This window comes from Bombina bombina, chromosome 6, assembly GCF_027579735.1.
Source record: "Bombina bombina isolate aBomBom1 chromosome 6, aBomBom1.pri, whole genome shotgun sequence".
In the NCBI taxonomy this organism is placed as follows: Eukaryota; Metazoa; Chordata; class Amphibia; order Anura; family Bombinatoridae; genus Bombina; species Bombina bombina.
In genome coordinates, this window is record NC_069504.1 from 804913448 (window position 1) to 804930077 (window position 16630).

At 39.1% G+C, this 16630-nt stretch overlaps 1 protein-coding gene across 1 annotated transcript in view; it reads left to right on the forward strand.

Annotated features, from left to right (window-relative positions):
• The window catches only part of AEBP1 (AE binding protein 1), a 78377-nt gene that overhangs the window by 30071 nt on the left and 31676 nt on the right, over positions 1-16630 (forward strand). The window contains exons 7-8 of the mRNA XM_053718138.1: positions 10576-10647; positions 12984-13043. Coding sequence (XP_053574113.1) covers positions 10576-10647; positions 12984-13043 — 132 coding nt within the window. The remainder of the gene's footprint in view (positions 1-10575; positions 10648-12983; positions 13044-16630) is intronic.

Sequence of the window (16630 nt, forward strand, 5' to 3'; positions counted from 1 at the left end):
TGAAATCCAGCTGACCCTTAGATAAGAATATCTCAATCCTTTCTCTTTTAAAAAATAAAAAAAGAGAGAATATACAGTTGTGCTCATAAGTTTATATACCCTGGCAGAATTTATGATTTATTGGCCATTTTTCAGAGAATATGAATGATTACACAAAAACTTTTCTTTAACTCATGGTTAGTGTTTGGCTGAAGCCATTTATTATCAATCAACTGTGTTTACTCTTTTTAAATCACAATGACAACAGAAACTATCCAAAAAACCCTGATCAAAAGATTACATACCCGGGTGATTTTGGCCTGATAACATGCACACAAGTTGACACAAATGGGTTTGAATGGCTATTAAAGCTAACCATCCTGACCTATGATCTGTTTTCTTGTAATTAGTGTGTGTGTATAAAAGGTCAATGAGTTTCTGGACTCCTGACAGACCCTTGCATCTTTCATCCAGTGCTGCACTGACTATTCTGGATTCTGAGTCATGGGGAAAGCAAAAGAATTGTCAAAGGATCTGCGGGAAAAGGTAGGTATCTGAGGGAAAAACTGTATAAAACAAGAAAGGGATATAAAAAGATATTCAAGGAATTGAGAATGCAAATCAGCAGTGTTCAAACTCTAATAAAGAAGTGGAAAATGAGGGGTTCTGTTGAAACCAAACCACGGTCAGGTAGACCATCTAAAATTTCAGCCACAACTGCCAGGAAAATTGTTCAGGATGCAAAGACAAACCCACAAATAACTTCAGGGGAAATACAGGACATGTGGTGTGGCTGTTTCAAGATGCACAATAAGGAGGCCCTTGAAGAAAGATGGGCTGCATGGTCGAGTCGCCAGTAGAAAGCCATTACTACGCAAATGCCACAAAGTATCTCGCTTACAATACGCCAAATAGCACAGAGACAAGCCTCAAACCTTCTGGCACAAAGTAATTTGGAGTGATAAGACCAAAATTTAGCTTTTTGGCCACAACCATAAACATTTGGAGAGGAGTCAACAAGGCCTATGATAAAAGGTACACCATTCCTACTGTGAAAGACGGAGGTGGATCACTGATGTTTTGGGGATGTGTGAGCTACAAAGGCACAGGAAATTTGGTCAGAATTGATGGCAAGATGAATGCAGTATGTTATCAAACAGAACGCCTCATTTTCCACTTCTTGATTAGAGTTTGAACACTGCTGATTTGCATTCTCAATTCCTTAGATATCTTTTTATATCCATTTCCTGTTTTATACAGTTCAACTACCTTTTCCCGGAGATCCTTTGGCAATTCTTTTTCTTTCCCCAAGAATCCAGAAACGTCAGTGCAGCACTGGATGAAAGATGCAAGGGTCTGTCAGGAGTCCAGAAACTTATTGACCTTTTATACACACACACTAATTACAAGCAAACAGATCACAGGTGAGGATGGTTACCTTTAATAGCAATTCAAACCCCTTTGTGTCAACTTGTGTGCATGTTATCAGGCCAAAATCACCAGGGTATGTAAACTTTTGATCAGGGTCATTTGGGTTGTTTCTGTTGTCATTGTGATTTAAAAAGAGTAAACACAGTTGACTGATAATAAATGGCTTCAGCCAAACACTAACCATGAGTTAAAGAAAAGTTTTTGTGTAATCATTCATATTCTCTGAAAAATGGCCAAGAAATCATAAATTCTGCCAGGGGTATGTAAACTTATGAGCACAACTGTAAATCGCTGCACATTTATTGCCGCTCAACAACTAAATAATAATAAAGTATAAATATAAAATAAAATACATTTTCTGCAATAAGGAATCTTGCAGGGGAGCTAAAATATATAATATTTTTAAGCACATTTTTCCAGTTTACTTTGTATAGGAATATTACTAAGTAATTTAAATTCACATTTTGCTGTGCTCTTGTTATACAAATGTTACTATTAAAGGGACTGTCAACGCAAATTTTTTTTTTTTTTTTAAAAAGATAGATAATCCCTTTATTACCTATTCCCCAGTTATGCACAGAAAACAGTTATATTAATATACTTTTTATCTCTGTGATTACCTTGTATCTAAGCATCTTCTGACTGCCCCCTGATCACATGACTTGCATTTAAGCCAATTAGTGCTGTGTTGTTAGAATCAACGGGTGTGACTTCAATGTTATCTATATGGCTACATGAACTAGCACTCCCCTGTTGTGAAAAGCTAATTCAAAGCATGTGATCAAGGGGCTGTATTTAGTGACTTAGAAACAGACAGAAATTTAGAGGCTTAAAGGTTATAAAGTATATTAATATAACTGTTTTTTGTGTAAAGGCATTATCTATCTTTTTAAACAATATAACAATTTGTGTGTTGACTGTCCCTTTAATACAACCTTTTATGCATACTTTCAATAGAAATAATGTATGTCTCTCCTTCACATAAAGCACTGGTTTTCAAACCTGTCCTCAACCTTCCCCAACAGACCAGATTTTCAGGATTACCTTGGGTAAGAGCAGGTAAAATAACAGTTTACTGATTGTTTCACCTGTGCTCTAGTTCAGATATCGTCAAAATGTGGCCTGTTAGGGAGGCCTGGGGACAGGTTGAAAACCAGTGGCATAAAGAAATGTTGGGTGACTATACCCCATTGCAAGATTAACAGCTCTCAATGTAACATTTTGCCTTTAGAGAATCCTGTGAAATCTCCTAGCACAGATGTATCTTTTTGCCTGAGAAGGGAGCTTTAGAGAACTGTGCCCTTATTTTCCAGGGTCCTGATGTCTAAAGAATCGTCAATATTGCAATGTTGTAAAAGTATCCACATCGCAAATCAAAAGTGCAGGTTTTTGGATGCTTGTTTGACGGTAGTCAGGTGGCACACTTCACTGTGTGATGCGAGGGTTCTCTGCCAGTTGCAGAATGTTCACTGCAGCGTTGCCGTGTACACTGAGGGTTTTATATAATTGATTCTTTGTGTGAAATTAAGCTCTTTAGTTTCAATAAAAAAGTTAAACTTGTAAATGAATAATAAACTTATATATTATATACTATTTTGTAAAACGGGATATTATCCTATGGGAAAAAAGTGTGCACAACTTTACAATAGTTTACAACAGTGGGCTTTTTTAAAGTTTGCCATATTTAACTCACGTTTTGAAAATAAATTATGTTTTTAACATTGAAAATATTGTGCCACTACAATCACGCAAAGTTCTCACTGTACAGAAAGGTTTTACTTGTAATATTGCACTGTACCAAACATGATATTGCTTCAGCTCTAATACGTTTATTATTAATTTGTATGTGTTTTCTTTCTAATGACACGGTGAGTCCACGGATCATCATAATTACTATTGGGAATATCACTGATTGCCTGCAGAAGGAGGCAAAGAGCACCACAGCCAAAGCTGTTAAATACCACCCCCCTTACCCACAACCCCCAGTCATTCTCTTTGCTTGTAGTACAAGGAGGTGTTGTCTGATTCTTCTACCAAGAGTTTGTTATTTTTAAGCAAAGCAGGTTTGCTTTGTTTTTTTTTTATGGTGTAGCCGTAGTCAATTTCAGTCTCTTCAGTAGAGCAATGGTGACATTTGAGCATTTGGGAACTTGGGGGGTATAATCCCCTCTGCCCCTCCCATATAGTTTATGCTGCCCTTCTTTTGAAAAGTATAAGTAGGTTTGTTCAGTCTTTTGTTTGTCTTTCCACAGGTTCATGTAAGGAGTGTTACCTTTAATACTGTGAGCTGTCCTGCTGCCGGACAGATTATCATTGAGATAAGTGCTGTTTTTTATTTTGAGAAGTCTGGCACTTAGGGGGTTAATATTCCTGAAGGTGTTCAGGTTTTATTACTCATGGCAGTATCGTGGGGCACTGTGAGGAGTTTGGATGGAAGTTTGTGACTGTTGTTTTGGGCTCTTATGTATGTTTTGCAAATTTTATGGTTAAAACATTTTTTTTATATTTGCTGCTAAAACTGAGTTTTTCCGTTTATTTGGAGGCAGGTAGTTTCCTAATGGCTCTCTTTGTGTGGTTTCTCCTGGCGGCAGTTTGTTAGCATGTTATTCTGGCCGGGAGGTTGTGTAGACGCACACAATGGGCGGAGTTTTGTTTGGCGCAAAGTGTGCCCTCTCTTCCTCTCTGTGTGCTTAGTCTACTGAAGTGAGAGGTTGATTCCATGACTTCTCCGGTGCTGCAGTTTCTTGGTGGAGCTTCAGCGTGAGGTCCGGTTCGTTTTGTGTGCGCAAGTTAGTCTCTGTATATCCTCCGGTTGGTAGGGGATTCATTTAGCACCTCAGTTGATAGTGTGCATAGGTGCTTGAAAGGGCTCAGGGCTTTTTATTTTGTTCTCGGTAAAGAGACAGTAGCATTATTTAAAGAGACAATAGCATTATTTTCTTTTGTGTGTAAAATGGACCAAGAGGACTTGCAAGATGTTACCTGCCACCTATCCCTTTCTGTTCCTCATGTAGAGAGAGCTTTGCAGTATAGGGATAGGCTTTTTGATACAGAGCCTTCGATTTCTAGGGAGTCTGTTGTTCAGGAGCCTCCTGTTCAAACTGTAGCAGAGCTTTCTCCCCATTCATCCCAATCTCAATCCTCTTCACATGCAGTGCCCTGCGTTTCGTCTCAGGTTGGTTTTTCTTTGCAGGATTTGTCTACTCACATATCCTCTGCTGTTTCTGAGGCCTTGTCTGCTTTTCCTGTGTTGCAGGGTAAGCGCAAAAGGAATTCTGATTCTGTTTCAGTTATGTCTAATGTTTCTTCTCAGAAGACTGAGGAAGAAGATATTTCAGTAGCTTCTGAAGGTGAAATCTCAGACTCTGATAGTGTCTCCTTTGGCTGATTCTGAGGTTGTTTCTTTCAGATTTAAGCTGGAGCACCTCCGTTTGTTACTCAGGGAGGTTTTGGCTAGTTTGGATGACTCTGATTCTACAGTCATAGTTACTCCCAAGAAGGCTAGTAAACTTAACAAATTTTTTGAGGTTCCTTCTGTGGCAGAAGTTTTTCCTGTTCCAGATCGGGTTTCAGAAATTATTTCACGAGAATGGGAGAAGCCTGGAATTCCTTTTTCTCCTTCTCCTATTTTTAGGAAGATGTTTCCTATTGTGGATTCTTTAAAGGAATCTTGGCAGACGGTTCCTAAGGTAGAGGGAGCTATTTCCACTTTGGCTAAGAGGACCACTATCCCTATTGAGGATAGTTTTTCTTTTAAAGATCCCATGGATAAGAAGTTAGAAGCTTTACTTAAAAGGATGTATGTTCACCAGGGGTTCCAATGGCAACCTGCTGCATGTATTACTACACTCACCAGTGCGGCTGCATATTGGTTTGTTGCATTGTCTGATTCTATTCAACAGGAATCTCCTCTGGAGGAAATTCAGGATAGAATTAAGGCTTTAAAATTGGCTAATTCTTTTATTGCGGACGCTTCTTTACAGGTCATCAAGTTGGGAGCAAAAATTTCCGGCTTTGCTGTTTTGGACCACAGGGCTTTATGGTTAAATTCTTGGTCTGCGGATGTATCATCTAAATCTAAGCTTTTATCCATTCCTTACAAGGGGAAGACCTTGTTAGGACCTGGTTTGGCTGAGATAATTTCTGATATCACTGGAGGGAAGGGTTATTCTCTTCCTCTGGATAGGAGAAATAAAGGGAAGGGTCGTCAGAGTAATTTTTGGTCCTTTTTTAACTTCTCTGGTAAGTCTTCCTCCTCCAAGCAGGATCAGTCCAAGCCCTCTTGGAAGTCCAATCAGTCCTGGAGCAAGGGGAAGCAATCTAAGAAGCCTGCTGCTGACTCAAACACAGCATGAAGGGTCTGCCCCCGATCCGGGAATGGATCATGTGGGGGGGCAGGCTATCTTTGTTCGCTCAAACCTGAGTAAGGGATGTTCCAGATCCCTGGATGGTAGATATTGTGTCCCTGGGATACAAGCTGGAGTTCAAAACTTTTCCTCCCTGGGGCAGGTTTCATCTGTCGAGGTTATCTGTAAATCAGAAAAAAAGAGGCAATCTTTAGTTGTGTTCAGGATCTTTCCGACATGGGAGTGATCGTTCCTGTTCCAGTTCAGGAGCAGGGACTAGGGTTTTATTCCAATCTCTTTATCGTTCCCAAAAAGGAGGGAACTTTCAGACCAATCCTGGATCTCAAGTGTGTAAACAAGTTTCTCAGAGTTCCGTCCTTCAAGATGGAAACTATTCGGTCTATTCTTCCTCTGTTTCAAGAGGGTCAGTTCATGACTACAGTAGATCTAAAGGATGCGTATCTGCATATTCCCATCCACAAGGATCATCACAAGTTTCTGAGATTTGCTTTCTTAGACAAGCATTTTCAGTTTGTGGCTTTTCCTTTTGATATTGCAACAGCTCCCAGGGTGTTTTCAAAGGTCCTGGGTGCGTTATTGGCAGTTCTCAGACTGCAGGGGGTAGCAGTAGTTCCTTACCTGGGTGACATTCTAGTTCAGGCGCCATCTTTTCAACTAGCAAACTCCCACACAGAGTTGTTGTTGTCTTTTCTGCGCTTCCACGGTTGGAAGGTGAATTTAGGAAAAGTTCCTTGATTTCGGCTACAAGAGTGGAATTCTTGGGAACCATTATAGATTCTCTGGAAATGAAGATCTTTTTGACAGAAGAAGTCAAAAATTTTAAATTCCTGTCTGGCTCTTCAGTCATCTCCTCATCTGTCGGTGGCCCAGTGTATGGAGGTTATTAGTCTGATGGTTTTGGTCATGGACATCATTCCATTTGCTCGGTTTTATCTCAGACCTCTGCAGTTATGCACACTGAGACAGTGGAACGGGGATTATACAGATCTGTCTCCGAAGATTGTTCTAGATCAGGCTGCAAGAGCTTCTCTTCCGTGGTGGTTGTCTTAGGATCGTCTCTCCCAGGGAACCTGTTTTCGCAGGCCTACCTGGGTGATTGTGACCACGGATGCCTGTCTGCTGGTTTGGGGAGCTGTCTGAGGTTCTCTGAAGGCTTATGGTCTGTGGACTCAGGAGGAATCGGTTCTTCCTATAAATGTCTTAGAGTTGAGGGCAATCTTCAATGCTCTCCTAGCCTGGCCTCAATTGGCTTCAACCCAGTTTATCAGATTTCAGTCGGAGTTCTTTGGCGATGAAGGAGGTAGCCAGAATTATTCAGTGGGCAGAGATTCACAATTGCTGTCTGTCTGAGATTCACATTCCAGGGGTGGAAAATTGGGAAGCGGATTTTCTGAGCAGACAGTCTTTTCATCCGGGGGAGTGGGAACTTCATCCGGAGGTGTTTTCCAGTTTGATTCTCAGGTGCGGTCTTCCAGAATTGGATCTTATGGCATCTCGTCACAATGCCAAGCTTCTGAAGTACGGATCGAGGTCAAGGGATCCTCAAGCTGTTCTAATAGATGCTCTAGCAGTTCCCTGGAAGTTCAGCCTGGCATACGTGTTTCCTCTGTTTGCCCTTCTTCCTCGGGCCATTGCTCGTATCAGGCAAGAGAGGGTGTCAGTGATTCTCATTGCACTGGCTTGGCCTCACAGGATCTGGTATGCAGATCTGGTGGAAATGTCATTGTCTCCACCGTGGAGTCTTCCATTAAGAAAGGACCTTCTACTTCAGGGGCCCTTCCTTCATCCAAATCTCGTTTCTCTGAAGCTAACTGCTTGGAGATTGAACGCTTGATTCTATCTAAGCGTGGTTTTTCTGAGTTGGTTATTGAGACTATGATTCAGGTGCGTAAGCCTGTGACTAGAAAGATTTATTACAAGATATGGCGTAAAATATCTGTATTGGTGTGATTCTAAGGGCTACTCTTGGAGTAGAGTTAGGATTCCTAGGATTTTGTCTTTTCTCCAGGAGGGTCTGGAGAAAGGTTTGTCGGCTAGTACCCTGAAGGGTCAAATTTCTGCTTTATCTATTTTGTTACATAAACGTCTGGCGGATGTGCCAGACGTTCAGTCTTTTTGTTAAGCTTTTGGTTATCCAGCCTATGTTTAAGTTTGTGACTCCTCCTTGGCGTCTTAATTTAGTTATGAGAGTTCTTCAACAGGCTCCATTTGAGCCTATGCATTATTTGGATATTAAGTTGTTAACCTGGAAGGTTTTGTTTTTGGTTGCTATCTCATCGGCTCAAACAGTCTCAGAGCTTTCTGCACTGTAATGTGAGTCTCCTTTCCTTATTTTTAACTCTGATAAGGTAGTACTACGTACTGCACTAGGTTTTCTTCCCAAGGTTGTTTCTGATAAGAATATTAATCAATTTTTTTTTTCCTTTTTTGTGTCCTAATCCTTCTCATAAGGAACGTTTGTTGCACAACTTGGATGTAGTTTGTGCATTGAAATAATATTTGCAGGCAACTAAGGATTTTTGCCAGTCTTCTTCTTTATTTGTTGTTTTTTTTCTGGAAAACGTAAAGGTCAGAAAGCTACAGCTACTTCTCTTTCTTGTTGGTTGAGGAGTGTTATTCGCTTGGCATATGAGACTGCTGGTCAGCAGCCTCCTGAGAAAATTATGGCTCATTCCACGAGGGCTGTTTCTTCTACTTGGGCTTTCAAAAATGGTGCTTCTGTGGATCAGATTTGCAAGGCTGCCACTTGGTCATCTTTACATACTTTTTCTAAATTTTACAAATTTGATACTTTTGCTTCAGCTGAGGCTGTTTTGGATAGAAAGGTTCTTCAAGCAGTGGTGCCTTCTGTTTAGGCTAACTGTCTTGTCTCTCCCTTATCATCCATGTCCTCTAGCTTGGGTATTGATTCCCAATAGTAATTATGATGATCCGTGGACTCACCATGTCATTAGAAAGAAAATTAAATTTATGCTTACCTGATAAATTTGTTTCTTTCTTGACATTGTGAGTCCACGGCCTACCCTGTATTCAGACAGTTTATTTTTTCATAAACCTCAGGCACCTCTGCACCTTATATTACTTCCTTTCTCCTTTCCCTTTGGTCGAATGACTGGGGGTTGTGGGTAAGTGGAGTGGTATTTAACAGTTTTGGCTGTGGTGCTCTTTGCCTCCTCCTGCAGGCCAGGAGTGATATTCCCAATAGTAATTATGATGATCCGTGGACTCATCGAGTCAAGAAAGAAACAAATTTATCAAGTAAGCATAAATTTCATTTTTTTTATTAATAAGTCATTGCATACATAGAAAAGATATAGGCACTACATGGGCATAACTTGTATAATAATGAGGAAACTTTGCATGTATGTTCTAATTAATGTTCTAAGTAAAAAAATCGAGATCGCTTTTAGGCATTCCTGCATAGAAGTCAATGGAGAAAAAAAGTTGAAAAAAACACCCCACTCTCGTGCAAACACCATACCATTTTCACAATAGCGCTAACCCAACATGAAAATATGAATATTTAATTTTCCAGTGTTATTTACATAATGGAATATGTTCTATTTATTCTGAAATAAATATGTCTACATATATCTGATGTTTTTTTTAAACAAATATATATTTATACCTATTTATATAGATAATTATATATAGGTATAGATATATACAGATATATAGAGGAATATCTATTTAAAATACTTAGAACATATTCTGCTATATACAGAACATTGGAATGTGAAATATTTACAGTAAATACATAGTTAAAAAGTTTATTAAATATGAATATTGCATAAATATGCTTTACATGTTTTCATCTTCGTAACAGGAAAAGGCTCCAATGCACTTATATATACTGTATGTCTATATATGTATACATATAAATGTTTCTATGGGGTAGATTTATCATAGTGCGAACGGACATGTCCGCTGCACATCGATAAATGACAACAACATACGCTGTCGGCATTTATCATTGCACCAGCAGTTCAATGCCGCCCCCTGCAGATTCGCGGCCAGTCGGATGCTAGCAGGGGGTCTCAATCAACCCGATTGCATTCGTGTGTAGACACAGTGATCCCTTAACATCTGGCCCCAAATGTCGTCCAACTTGCTCTTCTCACCAATGGTTAATTACCTAAAATATTTTTATTGTCAATGTTTCAAAATTACTGCAATGTGAGGATTTTATACTAAATTGTATAATATTTAGGGCTAAATTTATTAAGCTGCATTTGGAGTGTTTTCGGCTATGTGGAGCAGGTTCGCATAAGCAAGTCGGCTCATATTTAAGAAGTAAAAACTGTTTCTATTGCCTCTTTGTCGTCTCAGAGGTGGCGAGATCAATCATCCCAACACTTGATCATTTGGGGTGATTGACATACCCTGCTCTAGTGCAATTGGTTGTGCCGGAGCAAGCGGCATTGCACAAGAATCCTCTTGTACAATGTTGCATTTCGCCGTGCAATGCTACATCACAAGTGGTGATTGCAGGCGGACAAATGCAATTTCCATGACTTTATTAAATTGTGTTTTTGTATAAACTATTGTGTGCACTTAATTGATAAAGGACCTCAAACTGTATCTACCTTGAGGATGAATAAATATTGTTCTGTTTTATACATTATCCTTTATTTTAATGGCTGCCCTAAAAATGGCTAATTTTTTTTTTTTTTACTAAAATACTTTTTTACAACATGCTCAAGATACCTCCTCAATTGGCTCTTTACATGATTTTATATTTCCTAACCTATGTAAAGATTAACTTTTTATGTCTTAATTTTGTCTCTTCTACACTCAGAATTACCAGTAAAGCCACCAACAAGGCCGCCTGACTACCCAGATCTTAAATTTATAGAAAATTACGATGACTGTAAGTAATATGTGTGGGGACAACTATTAATATTTCTATCTATATATACATTTCATACTCATAGTTTCTATTATGATTATTATGACTTGTAAAAGCAACTCCTTGTCAATTGGTGCTTTTAGTGCAGATTAGTATAATGATGCAGAGCCAGAAGCCTCTATGGTACAACTTGTATAGTGACATGTCACCTGATGCCTACAGGAAAAAAACTGCCACAGTGACACAGATAGATACTTACTTGAAAGAACTGGCAACATGATGAAAGCCTGATGCCCCGGGCTAGGACTAGAATATTGATGGAGGTGCTATTATGGTAGTTATATTATACAGATATGTATAAAGGCAGGTGCTTCTAAGGTAGGTTTGACATAGTGATACGAAGCCTAGTGCATTTATGGAAAGAATGACACAGTGATGCAGAGCCTGGTGCCTCTAAGGCAGGTCTGGCATCGAGATGCAGAAACAAGTGACTCTAGAGGAGAAAAAGATAAAGTGATGCTGGTGAGAAGGATCAGATGTTTAATTCAACAGGTGCAGCACCTATTTAAATGTAAACTGGGTTGTAATTTAAAATTGTGGCAGGGGCAATTCAGCCTTCATTCTTCCAAATCCAATAAATTAAGTACTAGTATGTTTTCTAAATAATAGTTATTTATCGGTTTCTGATTTGTTTAAAGCCAAGGACAGTGTGCTAAGCTTGAGTCCCATTAGAGCTGAATAGAATTATTGTTATTATTATTATTCAAAGCTTGGTGCCTTTAGAGAAGTAATGACAAAGTAATTCAGAGCCTGGTGCCTCTATGGTTGGAATGACAAATTGTTGCTGTGCTTGATATCTCTAGGATGTGAATGACAAATTGTTGCTGTGCTTGATATCTCTAGGATGTGAATGACAAATTGTTGCTGTGCTTGATATCTCTAGGATGTGAATGACAAATTGTTGCTGTGCTTGATATCTCTAGGATGTGAATGACAAATTGTTGCTGTGCTTGATATCTCTAGGATGTGAATGACAAATTGTTGCTGTGCTTGATAACTCTAGGATGTGAATGACAAATTGTTGCTGTGCTTGATATCTCTAGGATGTGAATGACAAATTGTTGCTGTGCTTGATATCTCTAGGATGTGAATGACAAATTGATGCAGAGTGCAGTGCCTCTAGGGTAGGAATTCATAACGTGATATAGAGTCTAGTGCTTTTTCTAAAAAATTGATGCAATGATGCAGAGTCTAGTGTCAAGGAAAGTGATGACAAAGCTAGAAAGACTCTGGTTCCTCTAGGAAAGGAATGACTAAGGTATAAAGAACCTGGTTCTTCTAAGAAAAGGGATGTCAAAGCTATAATGAGCCTAGTTTATCTAGGAAAGATGACAAAGGTATAAAGAGCCTGGTTCCTCTAGGAAAGGGATGGCAAAGCTATAAAGAGTCAGGTTCCTCTAGAAAAAGGATGGCAAAGCTATAGAGAGCCTGGTTCCTCTAGCAAAGAGATGACAAATCTATAAAGAGCCTGGTTCCTCTAGGAAAGGGATGACAACGCTATAAAGAGCCTGGTTCCGCTAGGAAAGGGATGGCAAAGCTATAAAGAACCTGGTACCTCTAGGAAAGGGATAGCAAAGCTATAATGAACCTGGTTCCTCTAGGAAAGGGATAGCAAAGCTATACAAGCCTGATTCATCTAGGAAAGAGATAGCAAAGCTATAACGAGCCTGGTTCCTCTAGGAAAGGGATAGCAAAGCTATAATGAACCTGGTTCCTCTAGGAAAGGGATAGCAAAGCTATAATGAACCTGGTTCCTCTAGGAAAGGGATAGCAAAGCTATACAAGCCTGATTCATCTAGGAAAGAGATAGCAAAGCTATAACGAGCCTGGTTCCTCTAGGAAAGGGATAGCAAAGCTATAAAGAGCCTGGTACCTCTAGGAAAGAGATAGCAAAGCTATAACGAGCCTGGTTCCTCTAGGAAAGGGATAGCAAAGCTATACAAGCCTGATTCATCTAGGAAAGGGATGACAAAATGATGCAAGCTCTTGTGTTTGCAATGGTTTGAGGTACATTAGCATATCTATTGCTTAAAAAATGCTTGCTAAAAAAAGAGGTCTGGGATGTCACCGAAATACAGCACAGTGCCTATGTTGAAGGACTGGCCATATTATTCAAGCATAATGCTTACTGGACAGGAGTGGCTAAACAATGTTTTGACATGGCTAACATTATACAAATCCTGTAGGATATGAATAATAAAGTGATACAGAACATGTAAGTTATGCCACAAAAAGGCAGAACTTAATGCCTCTCAGCCTGATGCATTCATGGATTCTGTATTGTACTTGTTTTGCAGATGATTACATGATCCACCTGAGACCACCTGGCAAACCCACAGACGAAGAGGGGGAAACAGGTGAAGAGAAATACTTGTACTGCTTAATATCTTGTATAGGAATATACATATAGTAATATACAAATTCTATGTCATGCATTTAAAAAGCAAATCATTCTATATACATCAGAAAAGTATAAAATGCAACATAAAGAATAGAAATATTCAATGTTGCAGCACGCACATCCCATTCTCTCATAACTACAGCCATACTTTTCAGCTACTTTTACACCGACCCCTACTTGCATATACAATATCACATTTTAATTTGTCCTTGAAAATGCATTAGTCATGTCTATATCCTTTGTCTATCTGATGCTTTTAACACTGTTAGCTACACTCTCCTGCTCTAAACCCTCTAATCGCATAGCATTTTGGACACAAACCTCTTATAGTTTTCTTCCTACTTCTCTTACTGTACCTTTTTTGTGTATTTTTCCTTGGTATCCTCAGGGCCTTTATACCTCTATGTTGTGTTTCTACAAGGCTCCCCTCCAGGTTTCATTCTCATTTCCATCTGCTCATCATCCTTAAAGGGACATGAAACCCAAATTTTTCTTTCGGGATTCAGATAGAGAATACAATTTTAAACAAGTTTCTAATTTACTTCTATTATCTAATTTGTTTCATTTTCTTGGTATGCTTTGTTGAAGGAGCAGCAATGCACTAATGGTTTCTAAATAAACACATATGGTGAGCCAATGACAATCAGTATATATACACAGCCACCAATCAGCAGCTAGATCCTAGGTTCTCTGCTGCTCCTGAACTTGCCTAGATAAACCTTTCAGCAAAGTATAACAAGAGAAGGAAGCAAATGAAATAAAATAAGTAAATTGGAAAGTTGTTTAAAACTGTATTCTCTATCTGAATCATGAAAGAAATTTTTTGGCTTTTATGTCCCTTTAAGTTCCCTAATCAAGTTCTTTGGGTTTCAACATTACCTGTATGCTGGGGACACCCAATCCTACCTCTAAGCACCAGACTTATCTTCCCTGCTTACTTTTGTCCAGGTTTCCAAAGTGAAAACCAAAGACAACCCAAAACTGCAGATGAGCACAATGATTATGTCCTTGCTGTGTCCACATGATTATTCCCAGATGCCCCCCTCACTTTAGTCCCTAAAGGCATCTGGCAAACATTGGGATGTATGTGATGGTGCTTTCATGGGCGTATTATGGCCTAGGCCAACAAGGCCAGTGCCTAGTTCAGCAGATTTGGGAGGGGCAGCACATCTGCCCTATCCTCTCTAAAAGCCAGCATACAGTACAGTGAGCGATAAAGTGCAGGCTTTTACAGAGAAGACAAGGCACGTGCGCTGATTAAGGTCACTCTTCACAGGCAGTGCTCTTTTAAACCGTTGATTCATTTAGCCGCCGCAATTTTTGCAGTGGAAGCGTTCTTGGTGAGAAAGTTGCCTAGGGATATGCTTACAAGGTGAGGCTGGAGGAGAAGAACTTGTGCCGATATGCTGCCTCCCCTTATCAGCTGTGGTTCTCCTGCGAGTGCAGTGCTTATTGCAGGTCTTAGGAACTAACAGACTGGATGCGTCTGTGCACTGCTTAGATCATCTTGTGATGTCTATTTATAAACTATCCACACTAATGTATGTTAGCTACTAATAGCTAGCTTGTTCTGCATTCATGAACCCATGGAGTAAATAGTAAACGGACACTAAAGGTTTTACTTACATGATGGTAATTACTGTAGGTTGTTGCATGTGAAAGGTAGTGATTGTTTCAAAGTGTATTCTTCTTTCCCTCCCTTCCTCTCTCCCATCTGTTCCTTTCTCCCTCCCTTCCTCCCTCAACTCACTCCCTCCATCAACTCCCTCCCTTCTTTTTTGCTTTCCCTCCCTTCTTTCCCTCTCTCCCTTGCTCCCTTCTTTCACTCCTTTCTTTCCCTCCCTTCTTTCCCTCCCCATTTCTCCTCTCCCTTCCCACTTTTCTCTTATCTCTCTCCCTCCCTTCTTTCCTTTCTCTCCCTTTTCTCCCCTCCCCTTCTTTTCTCTTCCTTCTCTCAGGGAGAAAATGGTATGAGATGCATGCAATTCAACCCACCTGTATGCAAGTGTTTTCCTAGCCCATTTTTTTTTTATTTGTTATGAAAAATAAACAAAAACATTTTACACACTGACTCAAAAAAATATTAAGAGGTAAAAAGGCCTAAAACCTTTGGGTGCGTGGGACAGCAGAATTGTGAGTGCCTAGGGCAGCACAAAACCTAAATACGCCACTGGGTGCTTTACATATAAATTACGATGATGTGATAATGACGATAACTGAGACGCATTGTAAACTGCTGATAACTATGCAGTATACTAACATGTTGGGGTATATTCTAATCTTTTATTAAAGTTTTCTACAACATTCACTATTAAAGCCCTGTTGCTATCAATAGTGACACATCTACAAGTATACTAGAGGCTTGAAAAGTAGTAGCATGGCAAATAGCCAACACTTAACCCCCGCAACTATAAAAAAAATGAAGTTGTTAAAAAATAAAATAACATATGAAGTTGAAATAAATAAAAATACCAGGTTACAAAATCATTTTGTTAATAATATGCACTGCTAGACACATGATCTACAATTAAGAGCAATATACTTTTCTCGTCCAGGACATGAGTAGTCCAGCTTAAGAACTTTGTGAGAGCATCTCCTTGGAATAGAAAAAAATATTTCTATAAAAAAATAAAATTAAAAAAATTAAAATTGAACAATGACTTGATGGCTCATTGAACTGACTTTTCTTGAAGTCCAATTAAAGAATATTCATTCTTCAACCTTTCATGCCAGAAGCAACCTTTCCTCTTGCAGGTTTGTTGTTAATCAAGTTAGCTAATAAAGATGTAATCAGCTGGATGGACGGGCTCACTGTAACCATTAATCTCATCCTCTCTTCTGATTATTGTAATGAGGCAGGTTACAGGGAGGTTTGCCATAAATCAAATTGTGTAGAAGGTGTCTCAGTTGGGGTTAATTGCACTGAGATCATGTGGTGCTTAATTGCAATTTGGGGTCCAGCAAGCAAGTAGAGTTTGTTCAGGACAGCTGTGGTTAGGGTTAACTGCAGTTTAAGGGCTGGTACAGAGAGATGGGAGTTACTTTCAGATATTAGGGAATTTAATAAAGCTGAGACTGATTTTTCACAAAAAGAGCAAAATCAGAACAAGGGGTGATGAACTCAAGTTAAAGGGTTCTAGGTTCAGGATTTATTTGCTGAAGAAATTCTTCACAGAAAGGGTGGTCGATTCATGAAATAAACTTCCAATAGAGCTGATAAAGGCAAACCCTATGCGAGACTGCAAGAATGAACGCCTGGGATAGTCATAAGGCTATTAAAGTGGAATTTTAGCACTATTACAATATGTATTTCCTTATATGTAACACAGATAGTAACTTTTTCTATAATGAGCTTATCACCTTATTCAATTATTTGATCAAGTTAAAAGAGCTCCTAAGCATACATTTTTAACTCATTCTACTTTATAAAAATGTAAAGTAAACTCATATAGTTTCTATTTTATTTAGATATTAATGCTCTCTATGTATAGCATATGTGTGTTTTGACATGTTTAATGAGATAAGTGCTTCATAAATAGCATC